General features: G+C 32.8%; 2 protein-coding genes across 2 annotated transcripts in view; one reads left to right on the forward strand and one right to left on the reverse strand.

Moving 5' to 3' along the window:
- The window catches only part of LOC109602769 (GAS2-like protein pickled eggs), a 30,368-nt gene extending 10,561 nt beyond the window's left edge, over positions 1–19,807 (forward strand). Inside the window, exons 2-8 of the mRNA XM_020019205.2 lie at positions 4,702–4,900; positions 17,538–17,662; positions 17,716–17,857; positions 17,917–18,142; positions 18,251–18,683; positions 18,735–18,821; positions 19,606–19,807. Coding sequence (XP_019874764.2) covers positions 4,702–4,900; positions 17,538–17,662; positions 17,716–17,857; positions 17,917–18,142; positions 18,251–18,683; positions 18,735–18,821; positions 19,606–19,737 — 1,344 coding nt within the window. The 3' untranslated portion in view covers positions 19,738–19,807. The remainder of the gene's footprint in view (positions 1–4,701; positions 4,901–17,537; positions 17,663–17,715; positions 17,858–17,916; positions 18,143–18,250; positions 18,684–18,734; positions 18,822–19,605) is intronic.
- Positions 19,808–22,533, reverse strand: LOC109602773 (septin-2-like). Its single transcript, XM_020019211.2, has 6 exons — positions 22,380–22,533; positions 22,109–22,226; positions 21,911–22,053; positions 20,999–21,471; positions 20,613–20,940; positions 19,808–20,551 (listed from the first exon to the last, which is right to left on the reverse strand). Exons 1-6 carry the CDS (start codon positions 22,407–22,409, stop codon positions 20,375–20,377), a joined length of 1,269 nt encoding a protein of 422 aa, XP_019874770.2. The 5' UTR covers positions 22,410–22,533; the 3' UTR covers positions 19,808–20,374.
- Between the last annotated feature and the right edge of the window lie 122 nt (positions 22,534–22,655).

Here is a 22,655-nt window from a genome sequence, read left to right on the forward strand (position 1 = left end):
TTCGTCCTCGAAGTTCGATTTTGCTTGACTTTCGAAAATGATTACAATAAACAATGCGAGGAGATCGATTCGATTAATTTGATTAACGACTTCCTTCGCATTGCCCAACTAAATGATACGGTTTAATCGCCACAGATAATTAATTAAATCACAACAATCTTCAGGGATATCCAAGATTTGTACAAAAAATATTCTTGTGTGTGCTTTAAATTTCAAACAATTAACATTAATTCAGTTAATTTTTTACTATTAACAACGGTACCTTCTTCCATAGTAGTTGACAAGACTTTCCCGTCTTGTACCATGTTCGTTTCCTAAGTGAAACCGAAATAAAATTTCCTTTTTTTAGTTTAATTGATCCATTAAAAACTTTCGGCAAGTCGAGACTCTTTCTTTCCGACCTTCTTCAAATGCAAATATCGATAGGTCAAACCATTAGTGACCGACGAGTGCAAACGTATACTTTTTAAATCCATTAACCCACATCAAACCGCCATTGTTAACAGGTTTTATTATATTTGCAAGCACATTAAACGCCAAACAGTTTCCCTTAATTGTTCCCATCAGTTTCCATGACGTGCCGAATAAAACGTCGAAATTGCATCAATCGCAAGGCGACGTTTCCTGATTTTCCATCGCCCCGGGGCGAATTCAGTAGTTTCCGCATGGGCACACCGACGAGTTATCAGCGGGATAATCTTGGTCGCTGAGAGTGGCACAATCGTCGAACGGATTCCCATATATGGGACGATAATGGTCCCCTTTTTGCATACTTACCCACACACAACACCATTGCTCCGCCATTAATTACTCCTCGAGCCGCGCCATTGTTTTCTTTATTTTTATTGCGTCGTTTTTCCATCGTGGCTTTTTGCACTGGCCGCGCCCCATCGGAAAATGCCCTCGCGTGAACCGTACGTCATCGTTGCATTCGCGTTTTAGTCTAATTGCTTTCTGTGTATATTTGTCGACAAAATGTATAAAAAATACTTTCTTTCTTCCAAACGGCAACATTTCGAAATCGCCGGACCGGACAGGGAACAGATGTAGATGTCTGGAGATCAGAAAGGTCCTAATTATGCCGGTAATTAGGGAACGGGACTCCAGGAATAGATCGTTGGCTTTTTGGACAAAAAGTCGCGGGCGAACTGCGTAAATTTAGATTGGTCGAATGTGTGAACGAACCTGATCACTTCAAATAGACGTAAAAATTGAAGAGGATGATGTGTCATCAGTTGGTCGCCAATTTTAGGTGATTAAACAGATTTTATCCAATCTGTTCCAATCTTCAACAGGTGTTACTTAAAATTTAATCAAAAATAAACAAACTAACTAGTAGTTTTCTGTGATTTTCAATACATGAAAAAGAAAATTTGGAAGTCATTTGGTCAATAATTTGAAAAAAAACAATGTAAATATAATTTTTACAGACCAGATACAGAAAAAATGACTTAAGTACCTACCCATAGCTAAATATTTAGGTACTTTTTTACATAGTATATATAATACACAATGTGTGTGAATTATTTATTCATTATAAGTTTATAGAGAATGGTAAAACGTATTGTTTTTATAGCTAGTTTAACTTGACTTGAAATGTTTTTCCAAAAATTTTGATACTCTAACTAAAATACTTGTACAACCACCAATTTTGATGTTCAAAAAATTAATTTTTGGTATACGCGTTAGCTAAGTATTCTATTCTATAAGGAGCAACTATTAGTACTCCGAAATATTATACAGGGTGTTTGTTATTTATGTTTAATTTTATGAATATTAAAATATTAATAATTTTGTAATTTTCAATGTAACGCCATACATGTTTTAGTATAATTAAATTGAATATTAAAAAATCTTTGGATTGGCATAAGTATTCATTATACATAAAATGAATATTAACAGAGATATTATTAAAAATATTCATTCGAAGTTTAAGGTGAATGGAAAGGGGTGACATCAACTTTGTTATTTCAAAGAACAACCTGTACTTCTTTGGATTTTTAAATTCTACATGTAAATGTAAATAAAGTGGCTTTACAATGTCCTATACCTAAACCCAATAGTTTTTGGGTTATTAATTTTTTTCAAAAAGTGACAGATTTTGACTAAAATGTCTGTAAAGACATTAATTTTGCTTCTGGAAAGTTCATTTTTGACATACACGCTAACCAAGAAGCATCCTATAAGAAATGATTATTAGTATTCCTAAATTTTATGCAGAGTTGTTTACGTTTAATTTTGTGCATCTTAAAACAGGAAACACCATGAATGCTTTAGCATAATTAAATATAATATTAAAAAACCTATCGATTTGTGTAAGTATACTCTGTACATAAAATGAAAATTAAAAAATAGTTTCTTAAAATTGTAATGTGTCAAATACACTTTTGTATTTTTAAATATATACAAGGTGTATTAAAAGTATCAATAACTTTTATCTTTATTGGAACTCCATGTATGCTTTAGCATACATAAAATATTAAAAAACCTTTCGATTAGGATAATTATATTTTATACATAAAGTGAATATTAACAGACATTTTACCAAAAATTGTAATGTAATGTTTTCAAATTACTTAGGTGAATCACCCTGTATATGTACCTTAAAAATTTTTTCTCTTTCAAATTTCAAAATAATATGTGTATTTCAAATAAATTATTATTATTATTATTACGTATGAAAAATACTATTTTTCCAATATTTTATAGACGACAATATTATAAATATCCCAAAATCTGGTAAATTTAGGGATATTTAAAATATCATTACATCACATATATTTTTGGAAAATCTTTTTTGATATATTAAAGGCAAATTAAATTAAAATATTATAAATTATTAAATACAAAAGTTACATAAATTATCTCGAAATTTTAAGAGAATATATTTTATACTTTTTTGAAACCTTCCAAAAATTAGTTTTCGTAGATATATCAGAAATGGTCAGAGATATAAAAATATATTCTACCAACATGGGTAATTTTGCAAAAACCATTAATATTTTGGAGTTTTTCAAATATTTTAGACCATTCATTGTGACTTAAATTTGTCAAAATCTGAAAATCAGTATAACTGACAGACAGTCCTCGATAAACTTCAACTAGCTCAGAAACAAAACCATAAAGATAAGTGTCAAATTTACAACCTCTTCAAAACTGTGCACCAAGTTTCATTGATAGCAGGAAAAAACGCCTGTTCCATATTAAAGAACATGTCAAGTATCAAATTACATATCCACTCATTTATGAGGGACAAAAAAGCGTTCTCATTGAGAACGAACAGGTCCCCATCGTCACAGATGTTAGATTATTCGACGGCACATCCGATTCGAGTTACGAACGAATGGATACGTACGAAACGACGGTCGGACAGTTATATGGGGAGGACTGGAGAAGGAGAGGCGGGAGGGGGTGGAGAACATGCAATTTTCATCGTAAATACACGTACCATAATAACTGAACATTAAATGAAATATAATTAGTTTGGCTACGGCAACGCTATTCACACTACACTTACAAAAAATAACTAGACTGTAAAGTTCAGACGCACACACTCTGTTGTTAGTATCAAACAAACTCTAATTAACTTAACAAACAAACCGATTGGAGTACTGAAAATTTGTTTGGTTTCTTGTGTCAGACGCATTTTTATCAGTGCGACACAATTTTATTCCATCAACATAAATATGGAATTATTGTGCAACAGCTGATTGTTATATAAAATGTGTCCGCACAAACATAATTGAAAATCCATATTTGTAACTTACAGTGAAAGTACCTGTCAAGTATATTTTTACAAATTATTATACATACGCAATCAATCAGACGGTTTTGTGCCAAACAAATCCGACTAAATGACCTTAAACCGCAGGATTATCGAATTAACCAATCCACTTTACAGTTAATTGTCGGAAATCGGATGTCCCATTGAAAAAAAACCTAATCGAAATTGTAAATCGTTACAATTAGTTGCGGTTCCAAATTCGTAAAACCGTTCACGTTTATTGGACAAACGGTCTGTAAAATTCGGCAACGAAGAAAGTGGATAATTGTATTTTATAAAACGTTGAGAATTGTCGTGTTTCCTGTTTGCAAGACAAACTGGCTTCTAATTGGGTTGCAGTTTGCGGTAGTATGTTTTATTGTTTCTAATCATGTTGTTAAGTGCCATCCAGTTGTTTTATTTATGTAATCGTTGGCTTATGTTTGTAATTGTTAAGCGTTACATATAACATTCATTTTGTGTTTTCTGAATCATTTATTTTTAACACTAACTGTTTTGCATGCTAATTGCTGGTGCATAAATTTGACAAAAAACATCTTAAATTGTTTAAAACCGTTTTAAAACACCGATGATGTTGGTGAGCAACGGTTAATGGACGTGAATTTTGATTAAATTAAAGTATTCAATGTAAAAAGAAAGTTGATCATAATCTGCATAAAACACATAAATTCAAACGCATGAATTTTCCGGAATAGCTCCGTAATTGTTCGGACATTTTTCCTTCCTATACGTAAACGCTTTCGAAACATCCTTCCTCGTAGGATTTGAATCTGTAATAGTCTACCCGCCGACAATTACATATAATAATATTTTTGCACGTGGGTTTAAAATTATGTATATGTTTTAAAAAAGGCAATGTATAATTGGAGTCAATCAAAAAATTTGTAATTGGAATTAACTAATTTATTTTATTATAGGCCACGATGGCTTTTGGGAGGTCGATGGGCTCACGGAACAGGAACAGCTGGGGTCCCACCTCCATATCGATGGGGTTCCAGCGTCGCGTTCCGGACGAAGATTACGCCGAAGAGTGCACCGAAAGGATGATGAACGCCCAGAATCGGCAGCTCGATCCGCTTAAGGAGGATCTGGCCGATTGGCTTAACAAAACGTTAGGTAAGTCTCCAAAGGATAAAGAAGTAAACGCCAGAAGGTACATTTTTCTTATGAATAATTTACTTGTAATACAATATAATAAATTCAATTATCATTTTTATTTTTTGTTTAATATTAACACTAACAAAACTAATTTAATTTTAATTGAAACTTGTTGATTTAATATAACACTTCAATCTATTACAATTCAGTTAATTTTTATTATATTAATATTTGTAAGATTAAAGTAAATACTTGATCACTTAATACATTTTTCTTATGAATATTTTACTTGTAATACAATATAATAACCTCAAGTGATGTGTTATTTTTTGTTTAATACTAACACTAACAAAAATAATTTAATTTTAATTGAAACTTCTTGGTTTAATTCAAAATAAATACTTTCTCACTCCTTTTGAATCTTTAAGTAATATTATAATTATATATTATAATATATAACTATTTTATTTAATGTTGAATATTAAATTGATTAGACGCTAAAATAGTAACTGTAATATTACACACAATAGAAATAATTGTAAAACACTCTGCTTTGTATCTTTAAAGAGTTGATTAACCCATATAACAGTGAATTTACTTCGTGCAGTCTGTTTTCTGTGAATCTGTTTGGTATTCTATTTTGCACGGTTTGGTTTTCGTGCCCTCGAATGCCCGATGCGTTTCCTTACACGACCTGATTGCAAATCACTCTTCAATTGACTACCTAGAATTCCAATTCCTCCTGAAGGGTTTATTAATCCTCTCAAACAACCTTGATGTAATAAATTAAATAAAGATATCTTTTAGTGTGATTGTCATTAGATCGAAGTTCATAATTATCATTTGGTTTGCACTTGACACACGATCAGCCCGGGGGCGTAAGAACCCCCCGCGATCAACATTCCTCCTGCACATTCGTCCGAAAGACGACCCATCCGTTTTGCTAATCGGTGTCGCGCCCCCGCACTCAAGAAAACAATCATCGAACACTCAACGGCGGTTTCGCAACCGCATTATTACGGAATGGCGTATCATTTTACGAGGCTGCCGCTGTCCAATTATTGCACGTGGCGTACGGTTTTCAGCATTGTGTAAAATACGATTTGCCGGATTCGTTTGATGTCGACGCGATTCCGGTTGAAAAGGCGACATCAAAACGTTCTGGGGACCGGATGGTTCGCGTACATAAATTAAAGGTGACGTCGCGACGCTACGCTTATTAACTGAAACGATGGACCGCAAGGTATCCGGTTTATTTATGTCGCGGGTGAAATTTTCAGCACCGTATAAATCACCGGATGTGGTGTTCCTTTCTGTTTTGAATACTTTGGAGCAACAAGGGAAGTTTCGTTCCAATCAAAAAATAAGATATGGTATAAATATAAACCTCTCTTAAACTTGATGGTTTCCACTGAGGAGATTTGAACTACAGGTGAACACTCTGAGACAACAAGAAGAGTTGATTTGTTCTCTCTAATCAAACAAGAAGATTTTGTATAAATGTAAACCTCTCTTAAACTTGATTGTTTCCACTGAGGAGAGTTGAACTCCAGGTGAACACTCTGGGACAACCAGAAGAGTTGAGTTCTTCTCTCTAATCAAACAAGAAGATTTTGTATAAATTTAAACCTCTCTTAAACTTGATGGTTTCCACTGAGGAGATTTGAACTCCAGATGAACACTCTGAGACAACAAAAAGAGTTGAGTTCTTCTCTCTAATCAAACAAGAAGATTTTGTATAAATTTAAACCTCTCTTTAACTTGATAGTTTCCACTGAGGAGATTTTAACTATAGGTGAACACTCTGAGACAACAAGAAGAGTTGAGTTCTTCTCTCTAATCAAACAAGAAGATTTTGTATAAATGTATACCTCTTTTAAACTTGATGATCTCCACTGAGGAGATTTGAACTACAGGTGAACACCCTGAAACAGCCAGAAGAGTTGAGTTCTTCTCTCTAATCAAACAAGAAGATTTTGTATAAATGTAAACCTCTCTTAAACTTGATGGTGTCCACTGAGGAAATTTGAATTCCAGATAAATATTTTGAGACAACAAGAATAGTTGAGTTCTTCTCTCTAATCAAACAAGAAGATTTTGTATAAATGTAAACCTTTTTTAAAATTGATAGTTTCCACAGAGGAGATTTGAACACTAGATGAACATTTAAACCCACAAGAAGAGTTATTTTCTTCTCTCTAATCAAAGAATTAGATTTTGTATAAATGTAAACTTCTCTTAAACTGATGGTTTGCACTGAGAAGATTTGAACTCTAGATGAATATTGTGAGCCAACAAGAAGAGATGTTTCTTATCTCTAACCAAAGAAGATTTTGTATAAATTAAACCTCTCTTAAACTTGATGGTTTCCACTGAAGAGATTTGTACAACAGATAAACATTCTGAGCCAACAAGAAGAGTTGTGTTCTTCTCAAAGAAGAAGATTTTGTATAAATGTAAAACTCTCTTAAACTTGATGGTTTCCACTGAGGAGATTTGAACTCCAGATGAATGTTGTGAGCCAACAAGAAGAGATGTTTCTTCTCTCTAATCAAAGACGATTTTGTATAAATGTAAACCTCTCTTAAACTTGATGGTTTCCACTGAAGAGATTTGAACACCAGATGAACATTCTGAACCTTCAAGAAGAGTTGTGTTCTTCTCAAAGAAGAAGATTTTGTATAAATGTAAAACTCTCTTAAACTTGATGGTTTCCACTGAGGAGATTTGAACTCCAGATGAATGTTGTGAGCCAACAAGAAGATGTGTTTCTTATCTCTAATCAAAGAAGATTTTGTATAAATGTAAACCTCTCTTAAACTTGATGGTTTTCTCTGAGGAGATTTGAACTCTAGATGAACACTCTGAGACAATAAGAAAGAACATATATCTAAATCTCTTTTAAGTTCATTTTCACGGAGAAGATTCGAACTTCAGATGAACAAATCGTCTCGACATAATTTCTTATAACATTTTTGTTGACACTACAATATCCGGGGTGAGCGGGAAGGAAGGTGGCGCCTTTTGTGATCACGATTCAGCCGCGCTCGTGAACGAGATAACCTCAAGCCCCTTGAAGATTGACGGAATCGGATTGAAAGTCGCGGCCCAAAAATAGAAATGTCCCGCATTTCGTTGCTGACCAACTATTATTTTATAATGATCGTTTGTTCACAATAAGACGGCAAACTATAAAATTGAATTATGTCGATGGTTGAACAATGGTCTGGTTTATTGTTGACATGGTAGAATGATAAACTGGTCCTGTGTGATTTATTGTTTACGTATGTTTAATAAAAATGTACAACATAAATTTTGTTTGACTTTTTAAGTGTTTCAACAGTAAACAAGTTTATGGTATGTAAAATATATAATATGTAACTGGAAATTACTATATATTATAAAAAAACCCTTTGAATGAGCAACATTACCATAAAACCGAAGTGTACCATTTAAGAAAACATAAAACCAAATAAAGTGGACACGTGTCAGACCAAAACGAGTAAAACGAACTAAAAGTGGCATAATTCAAAGGGCACATAATCGTTGATCTCGTGTAACTTTCTACCACATGAGCGAGGAAATGTTGACCCAGTCCCGACGACACGATGGGTGGTACTCGCACACATGATTTTCAATCGTATGGTCCCATTGTGATGTCACACGTTCATTTTTCGACCACCACATTTTATACCCGTACTAAAAAAATTAAACGGGTTTTTCTTGTTATTTTTAAACGGATACGGATCGTAAATCCGTTTGTCTGTGGTCGTGGTTCTGTCGTCCAACTAACCCATTTCGATGGCTATCGATGTGTGCTCTTTGTGTCTTTTTGGTTAATTAATAACAATTATATTTTTTGAAGTCCATTGAATTGAATTGTCGTTTATTAATCAGCATTGTGTGTTCAGTAATTGCTACTGTTGGATTCAAATCGGATCTCTGACGATCATTGTTCTTTTTGGACGTCGATGTCTTATTAACAGTTGCATTAATTGTGTGATATTGGGTCATATCTTGCCAAATGTTTAGATTTCTTACAAGCAATGCGCAAAAAATAAGCATTCAAGACTAAAATTTTCCATGGAATTCAATCATGTTGTTTTAAAGATGTTGGACCATCAAGACATATTTTTGTCTGTAAATGTTAATATTGATGGAAATTTACTTTGGATTTTTTTCAATTGTAGAGAAAGCAGTAAATTGTCATTTTAAAATATTATACGACTTCATAACTGTGATAATTTAACGTAAAAAAGTAATTCCTTAATATTTTCTAATTCTCAGAATGATTCATAAAATAATTTCTTTATATGATTGTACGAAAATATCTTTTAGCTTTTTACCACTATAAGATGTTCTTAAAATAAGTGGGTAAAAAGCAGGTGGAACACGTCCAATAAAGGAAAAAATCTAAATAAAATTTATAAATAAATCCCTCAAATTTAAATTCCAAATTTTTTTTTCTTCTCTTGGTCTAATTGTGTTTGAACTATTTTCTTCGCCTTCGAATATTTTTTAAAACTAGTTAGTTTCTAATTATACTTATACCTAAACTCCATTCAAACTAGGTACGGAGTAGCATAAACAAATTTAGTTGCTTGGTAAGCACGTGATCTCAGTAATTGATGGATAATGTTTCTTAATGGTCAGCTCTAAAGGGTTGACTGTGATATATCTATTGTATACTTCATTTCACCTTATATGAATACACAATTCTTGATTTTGAATTGTATAAAAATCATTTTAACTTTCTTCAAAGTAACAGATGCATTTTTGATCGTTTCTTTAAGAGTTCTAATACTTAAATTAAAAAATTTAATTTAATAAATGAGGGCTAACTTTAATATTTTTGAATTCTACAATAAATTTTGACATTTAAATTTGGGGGATTATTCTTAATATTTGAAAATTAGAAACTATAGAAAATAAGAGGAGAATATAACTTTTTTACATTAAATTACTCATAATCACTAAACTACTATAGTTATTAAATCGTTTAATAGTTTAAAATATAGTTTCAAATATCAGTTTTTGGTAGAAATTTATTAAATGTGGGCTAACTTCATACAGTCAATCCAACTTATGCATTTTTGATCATTTAAGATTCTTAATACTTGAAAATAATATGAAAAATAAGAGGAGAATGTAACTTTTTTACATTCAATTATTCATAGTCGCTAAACTACTATAGTTATTAAATCGTATAATAGTTTAAAATATCTTTTTGAAATATCAATTTTTTGCAGATATTTAAAAAATGGGGGCTAACTTCAATTTTTTAAATCTTATACCAGTAAATTTCATTTTCAGTTTTTTTGTGAAAAAAAGAAATAAATAAACATATTAAACATTCCCAGTCAAACAATATTTCTCTGTTCTCTAACGAACAAACAGACAAAACAGGGGAGCATTACAATTGGCGAGTCAGTAAAGTAAAAGAAAGAAACACGAAGCGAAGGAGTTTACGATCCCGCATTGTGTTCCGCCGCCGCCATCGGTTCTCGTTCTCCACACTTTCGCTACTTGTGCGGCCCGACGGAGCTTGGGGCCACACGACACGTTCTTCGGACCCTGTTTTGGCGCGACGGGGTCACGTTCTCGCCGTTCCTTTCATCGCTCCCGTCAATTAGCGGTTCGCCCGTACAAAATCACCCGTAACGGACACCGCCGGCGGTAACTGGGTCGCTCCGTGTTTATGGGACCAGAAGACTTAAATGGCAAAAACGATCGTTCACAATAAACTTTATAACAATTCAATCTCTAAAATTCTTGTGATACCATTAACATTGTTCCGGCTTCCTTTTGATTCGATTAGTTGAAATCGGATTTGTCGGTGGGATTTTTGCGTTGGTGAAAACGTGATTTCGATTCCATATGAGCCGTTAGAAAATCCTCTTCCATTCCGATACTCGCACGTTCCACCGGACGGCACAGTTTTTTCTGCGTAGATGCGTTTACTCGCCGGCTACGAAAGCGAGAGTCGCACATTAAATATTTGTATCATTATGTGATTGTTCACTCGTAAAAAATTAATTGGTTTTCACCCTCGTTGCGTTGTTCGCGTACTGATTATGTACATACGGTTTCTCTCATTAAGTTTCTTTTGTTGCAACCGAAACTGAACCGATTGATAAGTGCACGAGCGTTTATCGACAAATTAATTAATTAAAACACGGAAACCGCTTAAAATTCAAAGAAGGAAACGGGCAGTAGTTTCTAAAATGTTTTGTCCCGGTTAAATAAAAAATAAAGATTAGTTTTATGTAAATGGTACGTTGAATTCACACGATCCGTCCGTGAATAATGGATAAATGAATGGAGCCGGTGGCTACACACCCTTCGGCCAGGAAATGGTCACTTCCTCCGGCTCAATAACACAGACAACTGAACATAATTTCATTTGCAGACGTTCCCAACATTTCAATCTCTGTTTTTATGTCTTTAATATTAATGTCAGCACAAATAAACCACTGATAAATAAGTCTGCTAACGTGTTATTACTTAGTTAATTAGTTATGAACACTTTCCGGGGTGTTCCGAGTTTTTTCCATTTCCATAATTGGCTCCATCCAATTAATGGAACCGCAGGCAAACACAAAAGGGACCAGTTGCATTCAAACAGAAGCAATTATCGCGTTCGGACTTACTCGAAGAACATTTACCGTGGTTGACCGGCCAATTGGATCTCTTCACGGTCCCTTTGTGTGTGTTATGATTGCGCCAGTTTCTGTATCGGATTACTTTGTCATATTTGCGGGCGTAATTCGAGAACAATGACGACAAAAACGTCTACCAGACGAAGGGTGTGTACAGCTCATTTACTCGACAATGCAACGAGATTGTTAATTAACAAACATAATGTTAACGAGGCTCGAAACGATTATTAATTGAAGGAGGCGTTTTCGATTTACGTCGCAGGTCGCATTTCCAATTACGACTTTTAACATGCCAATTTCCTCCTCGAGCCAGGACCACAAAACTTAACTAATATTAAATGTTTGATCGATATGAGGCATAAGTAAGTTTATGGATGCACATAAATCCGGAGTCACGCGAATGCATTTCAGTTATTCACTTACGAATTCCATTATGAACTGGGGAAAGTTCCGGTAATTGAACTTCCACAACTTGGAACGGGACCAGGAAGAACCCGACGAATTCATAAAGAGTCAATCAATGCAGCAGTCGTGCAAATTGTCATGCAGGAATTGCGACACACTCCTTAAATTTTCATTAAGCGCAATAATTTCCAGGCTTAATTTCGCAAATTTTCCTCCGCACACCCACACACATTAATGCTTGGTCGTCGCGCCTTCGTAAAGTCGTAAAGTGTAAAAAAAGACATTAAACTCCTGGCCCTGAAATAAGCTCCGGCTTGGGCTAAAGTTATTTATATTTATACAGTCGTCTCCGCACACACATATACACGTACGGGGACCGGGATGTTTCTTCTGTTCTTTGTCGTCTGGATGCTGTGAAATCTGTCGGCTTAACGTTTGATACAGATGGATAGGTTAGGACCTATTATCTTTTACGATGGGTTTAACTGTTCGAATGAATTATGTATGAAATTGACAATTTATCTGTGCTGTAAGGTTTGGCATTTTTTAAAGGAATAAAATAAATAGTTTTTATATTACATACTTCATACTAAATGTAAAAAAATATTGTTATTTAAATGCAAGAAGAGAAAACGTTAAAATCTATGAAATTGACAAAATTTATTTGTGCTATAAGGTTTAAATTTTTTTAAAGATAGAAAATAAGTAGTTTTTTATATTCCATAAAGCGTACTAAATCTAAAAAATATTATTTTAAATATTAGAAATAGAAATTAATATTCAAATGTATTGACAATTTATTTGTGCTGTAAGGTTTGAAATTTTTTTAAATTGAATAAATTGTTTTTTATGTTTCATAAAGCGTCTAAATAATTTATTATTTTAATTATTTTAAAGATAAGAAAAAAGCATTCAAATGTATAAAATTGACAGTCAATTTGTACCAGAATATTTGGACTTTTTTCAATTAAAATAAATTTCTTATATTCCATAGAATACATTAAATTATGTTTAGAATAGAAATAAAATATTTTTAGAATAGAAATAGAAAAAAAAATATTTGAATTTATGAAATTATACTAATAGGGTTAATTTTTTTTTAAATAAAATTAAGAGTTTTTTATATTCCATAGGACGTACTAAATTTAAAAAAATATATTATTTTAAATATAAGAGACAAATAAAATTGACAGTTCATTTGTACTAAAAATTTGAAATTTGCTTTCAATTAAAATAAATTGTTTTATTATATTCTATAAGGCGTACTTTTTATCTTAAAAAATATTATTTTATAGGTAAAAAATAGAAAAAAAAACATTCAAATGTATGAAATTGACTAGAAAGATTTCTTTTCTAATTAAAATAAATACTTTTTTATATTCCATAGAACATACTAAATTTATAAAATGTATATTTCTTTAAAAATATATAATAAAAAAAAACATTAAAATGTATGAAATTGACAGTTCATTTGTATTAGAAGTTTTAATTTTTTTTCAATTAAAATAAATTGTTTTATTATATTCTATAAGGCGTACCTTTTATCTTAAAAAAATATTGTTTTATAGATAAAAAATAGAAAAAAAAAACATTCAAATGTATGAAATTCTTTTTTAAAATAAATAGTTTTTTATATTCCATAGAACATACTAAATTTATAAAATGTGTATTTCTTTAAAAATATATAATAAAAAACATTAAACTGTATGAAATTGACAGTTCATTTGTATTAGAAGTTTTAATTTTTTTTAATTAAAATAAATTGTTTCTCATATATATTCCACAGGAGGTACTAAAATTAAAAAATATATTATTTTAAAGATAAAAGACAGAAAAAACATTAAAATATATAAAATTGACAGTTCATTTGTATTAGAAATTTGAAATTTGCGTTTTTCATATTCTATAAGGCATAAATTTTTATCTTAAAAGAATATTATTTTAAAGATAAAAAAATATTCAAATGTGTGAAATTGATTATTATACTAAAATATTTGAAATTTCAATTAAAATAAACAATTTTTTATATTCCATGGGACGTACTAAATCTAGAATAATATATTTTTAAGAATAGAAATAGAAAACAACATTCAAATGTATGAAATTAACAGTTCATTTATACTAGAAGGATTTCTTTTTTAATTAAAATAAACAGTTTTTTATATTTCATAGAACATGTATGTATATTTCTTTAAAATTATGTAATAAAAAACCATTAAATTGTTTTTTATGTATGAAACAAACTAAAACATATTGTTTTTTATGTTCTATATTCTGAATTATTCTGCTAAATTATGCTAAATCTAAGCAAAACATAATTATTTAAAAGCATGGAATATAGAAAAAGGGAAAACAATTAAATCGTTTTAAATTCCTGTGAGAAAACACAGATAGGAGAAAATGCGTCCCTTATTAATAATTCATAAGTAATTTCGTTTTCCATCGTGGAACTTCATATTTCAACACAATCTTTCATCCTTTTCCGCTCTCAAGTGCACGAACAAAACGCGGGGCATAAAAAAGTTGTCGCAGGCAAACAAGTCGTTTATACGTCCATAATCTTAGCAATCACGGCTCGAAAAGAAAACAAACAGACCCGGGAAACAAACTAGAAGATGTTCTCGTTTTCGTAACAGTTATTAATATATCGCAATCGATGGGAAAATGAAAAAAATGGAACGCGGTGCCAGGCACATGAAAAATCATCCCGATCACGTGACTTTTTACATTTTGCCGTGATCGAGCTGTACATCACTGTCAACCTACGAAACATGTAACCAATTAAGCAATATTCGGATTCGTTATTCCCATGCAACGATTTCGAAGCAAATCGCTAATTAACCAGACACGTCTTAACGGTAATGGTGGAATACAAAATGTGCGGGGGGGAAATCGGCTCACGTGAGTGATTTTTTACTAATTTACAGACGTTAATTAAACCAAGCATGTAATTCAACGACTAGGAAACGCGAGCTAAACAGCCAGATTGTTCGCAATTATCAACCAATACGGAAGACCGTTGTTTTTTATTGAGGGAAACTGAAAATCCACACACTTTTACTTTTGTATGTTGTGTCTTTAAACCTTTAATCAAATGGGTCCATATTATGTATAAAAAATATATTTGTTTTGTTAAAATTTATGTTTTTTTCATTGAATTTATAGTACAAGTACCAATAATTGATAGAAAATTGATTAAATTTGACAAAATAATAATTATTAATACATATACACCTTTAATTAGAATAAAACAGCCAAATGTCAGATAACAGAGTAATGATCCTTAAAATTTTAATGTGTATTTTACATTTTACTGTTATTAAATTTGTTATTACAATTGGGACATTCCAGATGTTACTTAATAAAAACCAGGACAAACTAAATGAATTTGAACTTTCTACTTAAAATGAATTTAGTAATTCTTGTATTTCGAAGTATTTAATGTAATTTTACATTACATAGTATATTTATAAAATTATACAAAACATATATGTTTTACATATTTTTAAAGTAATTCAGGTGTGCTGAACACAAAAATTATATTCTTTTTTTCCATTTGGACCATTTTCCTTCATGATATTAATTTATAATGTATGATTTTACTGATTTGAGTAGTTATAGCTCCCAAAAGTTTAAATTTCAAACAATCTTTCATTTTCAGTCACTCTGCATTTGTGTAATTTTTTTCAACAACAATTAATTTCAATATCAACAATTTTACTTTTTTCTAATCATTAAATTATTCAGCTACTTAAAGCTTTAACAGACTAAAATTGGTTAAGAAATGAAAATGATGTCAAGAAAAATTAACTTTTATTTAAATTTATTGCTCTATTTTGTGTTTTATCCGTGAAAACTGTGATAAAAACTTCATCTTCATCTTTACCTTTTCTGTAGGTCGAAACCACCTTGAAGCTTTAATATTTTATTCCTATTTCGTTCGTGTGTTGATGAAACCTTTCACCTTATTCATTGCTTAGACTACCTACATTTTCTGTAAAGAAAAACTAAAGGACTGGAGAAAAAATGCCTCCTTTGAACGGTTCTACGTGAACTGCGTTCAAAAATTCTTTAAATATATTGTCTGTTATACAATTTGATAACATCGACAATATATTTAATTATTTTTTCTATGACAATAGTTTCATTTATTATCTGATATTCTTCTGCAAAAATTTCAATGTTTGTATTATTGATTAAAAATATAAAACTTGAGATATTTATATTATTAATTATTTATTGTTAAAAAAAATTACTCAAATGGTAAAATTGACTGAAAATCGTAAAAAACACATACAATTTTACTGATTTTATTAATTGAAACATTTATAATGTCGCAAAATTTTGTTAACTCTTCCATGAAATGGTCCTACGTGAAGTGCGTTCAAAAATTCTTTAAATATATCATCGTTATGCAATTTGATAACATCGACAATATATTTTTCAAAGAGAAAATACTATTTAAAGATACTATTTTTCACAAAATTTACATGAATGTAAATGATACACCCACACTTTTTATTTTTCTATCACAACATTTTCAAGATTTCAATGTTTGTATTATTGATTAAACTAATAAAATTTGAAATATTTAAATTAATTGTTCAAAAAATTTACTCAAATAGTGAAATTGACTGAAAATCGTTAAAATGACATAAAATTTTACTTGATTTTTTATGAAATCTGCTGAAAACTCGTCAGTTTTTAATGAAATTAAACAGATCAGAATTTTTCCATCAAAATATAAAATCTTCCCCAGTAGAGACAAGTCGATTTAAAATGTAACAGGACAGTTAAATTTACACGTTTGCATCCGTCATCTCGTAAATCCGTTGCAATTGAATAAATTACATTATGGATTTGGACAGTTCAAACAATTACATCGTCCCGGGTTCCTTAAGTGCCTAATTGAATAATAATAACGCAATTTATCGCGTTAACCTCACGTTGAACCCGGAGAAGAGTGTGCATCCCGGCAAATAAACAACACCAACGGGCACTTTAAAACGCCCGTATATGGGCGTCTTTTAATCACCCATAAACGCGAGGTTTCATCGCGAACTCAACGAGCGTCGTTTTTCTTAAGATACTCCACCGTTCGCGTTTCCTTTGTCCGTTTTAAATTGTGGCCGGAGAGCAAAAATGTGCGTGATAAAAATAAAAAGACCACACAAAAACAAATTTCCTCGCTCCATGCGGAACTTAATATTCGATGAGCGGTGGCGATAAGCCAGTTTCGTTTGACGATGGAAAACGATGCGACCTGATCTGAACAATTGATAAAACTTGACGTACAAAGTCGCCGACCGTACAAAAATTAAACGTGCGGTTTTATGGTAATGGTACTTGTGCCCGATTGTTGATATCTTTTTTTTTTACTTTGCCATCGTGACGGCTCTTCATATGTGAATCACTGTTGATATGACTTAATAATGCGTGTTGAACGATTAGTGTTCGGATTGTTTGTTTTGCTACGATACGATGTCAATGACCAGCTGGCAAATGATTTTTAATATGTATCCAGTTCACTATAGCGTTACACATTTTTTAAACGAATTGAATACCAACTAATTTAATTAATTTTGTTTCAGGAACTGAAGATCTCAACAGGGACAACTTTCTGGAATCCCTAGACAACGGAGTTATTCTCTGTCACTTAGCACAGATAATTTGTGAATACGCAGCTAATGCTGCAAATAAAGGAATTTACAAAGGAGTATGACTGTGACGGTTGTATTAAATAAATACTATTCTTATATTGCTTTTCAGACTGTCCCCACAGTTAGAGGAAAGTGCTTTGAGAGAGCCATGCGGAGAAGTTTCTTTTCGAGAGACAACATGGAGAACTTCATCAAGTTCTGTCGAGCATTGGGCGTACACGACAATCTCCTGTTTGAAAGCGACGATTTAGGTAATTACGCGGTCTAGAACAATCAACCGAAATTAAATAATTTATTTTTTGTTCTGTAGTGTTACATAATCAACCAAGGAACGTAATTTTGTGCCTGTTGGAAGTGGCAAGAATCGCGACACAATTCGGCGTCGAACCACCGGGATTGGTGCAGTTGGAAAAGGAAATTGCTGAGGAAGAACGGAACAATTCCGGAGGAGATTCCGGATTAAGTTCGTTGCTGTCCTGGCAGTTTCAGGCGACCCCTCCAAGGCCTGAGAACGAGATAAAAATGAAACACAGCAAGTACGAATTTTTTAATTTTCACTCATAAAAATCAGTTTTACGTCTATATAAAAGTATGAAACTCACAAACAGGGAGTAACAACGAGTTATATTTGTAATTTTTCGTAGTTCTACTTCGGCAATATCTGCTTATGCCGCATGGAACGGTCCGTCCATGATATTGACGCCCCAAACCAGCACACCTATATCATCGCGCCCGATGGCGGTGACGAGCGGGGCCAGCGACGGAGTGCCTAGCGACAACACTGAAGATGACGAGTGGTCGAGAGGCAGTGGAGAAGACCCCGACTTGGGCGTCGTAACTGATGTGGTAGACTCCGGTGGCAGCAGGTCTCACACCCCGGGTCCCGGTGGAGACGGTCCACCTACCACACCCGTCACTCCGATCGCCAGACTCTCGGAGTTGGATAAAAAGGTGCAGAGCGCCGCCAGGTTGATGCAGAGAAACTGCAACTGTGCCAGCGGAAAGTGTAACAAGCTAAACGTCAGCAAAGTTGGTGAAGGGAAGTACAATATTGCGGGCAAGAACGTGTTCATCAGGGTGAGTTGGTTTTCAAAGTTTAAACTAAGTATTACTTGACATATTTTTTAGCTTTTGAAAGGTCGTCACATGATGGTGCGAGTGGGCGGTGGCTGGGACACCCTGGATCATTTCTTGTTGCGCCATGATCCTTGTCAGGTGAAGGTCGTAACTAGGGATACGAACACTCGCCCCACCAGCGCTTCAAAGTACCTCACCATAAGGGCAAAGTACAGAAGCCCGCCCCCTAGGGAGGTGGCAACACGCCAATAACACAGTAACTTAGTCCTAAACACTGATACATTAATACGGATCAGTGGACACCAATATCTTCCCTTAGAATCACGCGTGCTTGCCAATATTATTAGTATTAGGGCCGGATAATCAATAATCTTCCGAAATACTTTGTAGCATTTATATTTAATGTATGTTTATTCAAAACGTCATATCACATCACATTGTTTGTCAGTAATTATTTAACTGCGTGGCATTTCTCATGTATATATAAGATGTAGTTAAGAAAATTTAGTTAATTTGTATAAAATCTATTTAATTCAAAAATATTCATATTGTTTAGAATTTGTTGAAATCCAAGTTTTCCAAAACACGCCAAAGATACGATTAGCTTGTAAGGTTTATTAATTATCAAATCTTTTGTTTGCTATTTGCAGATTGTAAGGTTCTCACCGGCAAGTTCAAATTTATTTTTAGTTCGTTTTATATGGTAGTGTATGTTACACTAATGTTTTCGTTTTATTCAAGTAGAATAGCACTAATTTTTACCATATGGGATAATTACAAATTAATGTAATTTTTGTAAATATTTTTCTACTATTAAAACATTCGTACTATTTTTGTTTTATTATTTTAACATGCACCCCTCACACGTAGATTTGAGCTTCCTTTAAACTGTGAATATTAACTAAATTTTTAACTTTTTCAGGAGCATGAAAAAATTATAAAAAAGAAAATTTGGTTCGCTCCGCAAATAGAAAAAGTGCCTAACGTTGCGAAAAAGTTCACCTACTATAAACGGTTTGCAAAATTGGTGCGACCTGGTGAAACAGCTGTTTGAAAAAATGCTCATACCTTTCAATTGTTTTATGTTAATTATCGTAATTAAATGTTAAGATTTAAATGGACAATTTGTCGATGTAAAATAATATATTTAGAATTTCATGAACTCATACACAAATCATACATTTATAAAAATATATAAAAATTATTTAAAATATAAATAAAACATGCACAAACATACTTTGGTAGATACAATATAATATAAAGTCTATAAATTACATTAATTAAACTTAATTGTAATCTTTTTGTATCATTTCTGGCGTACATAAGTCACAGACAGAGATGTTACAAAATTCGATAAAATTTTCATGCAATATCAATTTAAAATTTCAAGGAATCAACAACAATACAAGTTTAAATATTTTAGAGCCTTAAACAATGTCAATAAAGTAGATAATTTTTGTAGCTTCAGTTTTGTTATAAACGTGAAAAATTGCTAGCCAGCTATAATTATTCTATTTTACGACGAATAGAATAAAATTATAGAAACCACATAATTTACACTGCATAACTAGTTGTCTAGTGTGTATGTTGCTGAAATAAATTGATAAGCAGTAAAAATAATTCGTAGCAGTTCTTATACATGTCATTTACACACATGTAATAAACACGTAAATAACGAAACGTGCATCTTTTTATTTCTTTTTGCTCTTTCCCAAAGTCAAAGTGTGATGACTGCTACCCATTTGTTGGTACTGCGCTTTCCTCCTGTTGAATTCAATCATATCATCCTCCAATTTTTTCCTTTGCTCCTCAATTTTTTTCTTCTCATCTGTGTGATCTTTTTTTAATTTGTCAAACTTAGCGTGTAACTATAAAATAATAAGAAATATTTGTATAATTGTTTAATAAAATAGATTTGAGATTTATTACCTCTTTTTCTGCCTCTTTTAGTTCTGCTTCCTTTTCCTTAACCCTCACCACAAACATCTGCCTCATCTCATCCTCCTTCTGCTGTAGCTCCTGCAGATGATTGGTTCGCTTCGCCTCAAACGTCTGCTGGAAGCTGACCGGTTTATTATCGGCGTCAACGTCGCTGAAACCCATCTGTTCCAAACGCCTTTTCCTATACAGTTCATAGTGCTTGCAATGTGTCTTTTCTCGCATATCTTCCATATTTGTCCTGATGAGCATTTCTCTTAGTTTCACAAAGTCGCAATGTGACTCGTTTTCCACCTGGACAGTTCCCCATGGATATTGCCTGTAAGTTAAGTAAATTGTTAGTGATGGATTCAAGTAGATACTGATAACTATTTTACCTGGCCCTCATCATTTTGTTTCCGACCCTCACAAAATCGGCACTACCGATAACAGCAAACGGAACGTGTGAATTCATGCTAGTGTTCACTTCCGAAACGGATTCGTCATCTACCGGAAACTGATAAATGTTGACGCCGTTGTTCTGCAACTCGCTGATGATCTTCGATTTGAATTTTTGGAGTTCCGTTTTGGAGATCGTGTCAGCTTTCGCGATTATCGGGATTATGTTAACTTTTTGCTCCAGCTTCTTCATGCACACCAGATCGATCGACTTTAAACCGTGTCCCGTCGGACAGATAAAGTAGAGGCACACGTGTATGCGAGAATCGTGGTACGATGGCAACGATCTTTTTATTTTTAACTCCTCTTGTAGATAGTTCTCAAACTGCGCATCTATGTAGTCGACCACAGCTTTAAAACTATCCTCCTTGTTGATCTGATCACCGTAACCGACTGTGTCCACAATTGTCAACTAGAAAAACATAAATAAAAATTTTGTTTTCACAAGGATCACTTTTTAAAACACAACATGATGAATATATGATTACCAGTAATTTAAGATCAATAAGTTCAAGCAAAACAAGGTATAGGTGCTACAGGCCTAGATTCAATTACATGTTGTTTATAGTATGTTCCAAGTCACACATTTGTTATACTTTTTGTAAATAAAACCTCAGACACAATTTACATTTGTCAAATCTCAAAAACATCTGTTTCAAAGTTTAAAATAGTTGATTATTTTGTTTACACAACTTTCACATGAATCACTTATTATTCATACCACACTTCAATTAAGACAGTGCATGAAAAGTTAATACATAAACCATTGTCTTGGATAACTGTATCAACTACTTTCTGTACCTGGCATTTGTAACACAAATCCCTAAAAGGAAATCTGGCCCATAACTCACCTTTAGCCTGACATTGCTCTCCTGCAATTCATAAGTGTGAGCCTTTAACTTCACACTGGGCAATGTGTGGGGACTCGGTGATGACTCAAAGTTTGTATTGAACAGTGAATCCATCAGTGTGGATTTTCCCAACCCAGTTTCACCTAAAAAACAATTTTACTTCAAAACAGGTTTGTTATGGGGCTGTTTTCGACTTACCAATGCACATAATATTAAATATGAAGCCATTTTGGACACTCTTTGAGACCAGTTGATCAGGCAAACTGTCGAAGCCGACGTGTCCGGAGAGCACAAGGTTCCTCATCTTTTCCTCGACCTGTAAAACGTATATTCTTGAACTGGTTTATAATCGCTTAACCGCCGACAACGCCCTTAAATATTATATTCAAACGATTTGTGATCGTGTGACATGGTAGAAATGGTAAAACCGCACAAACAACGATTAGATAATTTATTATCGAGTACTCACGGGCACATTTTCTGAATCTACTGGAGCCATTGTTTCAAAAACGTTTTGTTTATTATTTAATGTGGAGGAGGCACGTAATGCGAAAATAACACTGGCGCCACCAAAACAGTTAAAAACGATTCACTACAACGCTTATAAACGAAAATCCCCTACTCCAGTTGAAATTTGCTACTGACCAACCTACATAGAAAACCTACTGACTGTACGGAAGTTTGAATGTACAAAAATAGAGGGCACGCAAATATTCCTGTATAAACAAATAAATTTTTTAAATAC

Source organism: Aethina tumida, chromosome 7 (assembly GCF_024364675.1).
Source record: "Aethina tumida isolate Nest 87 chromosome 7, icAetTumi1.1, whole genome shotgun sequence".
NCBI lineage: Eukaryota > Metazoa > Arthropoda > Insecta > Coleoptera > Nitidulidae > Aethina > Aethina tumida.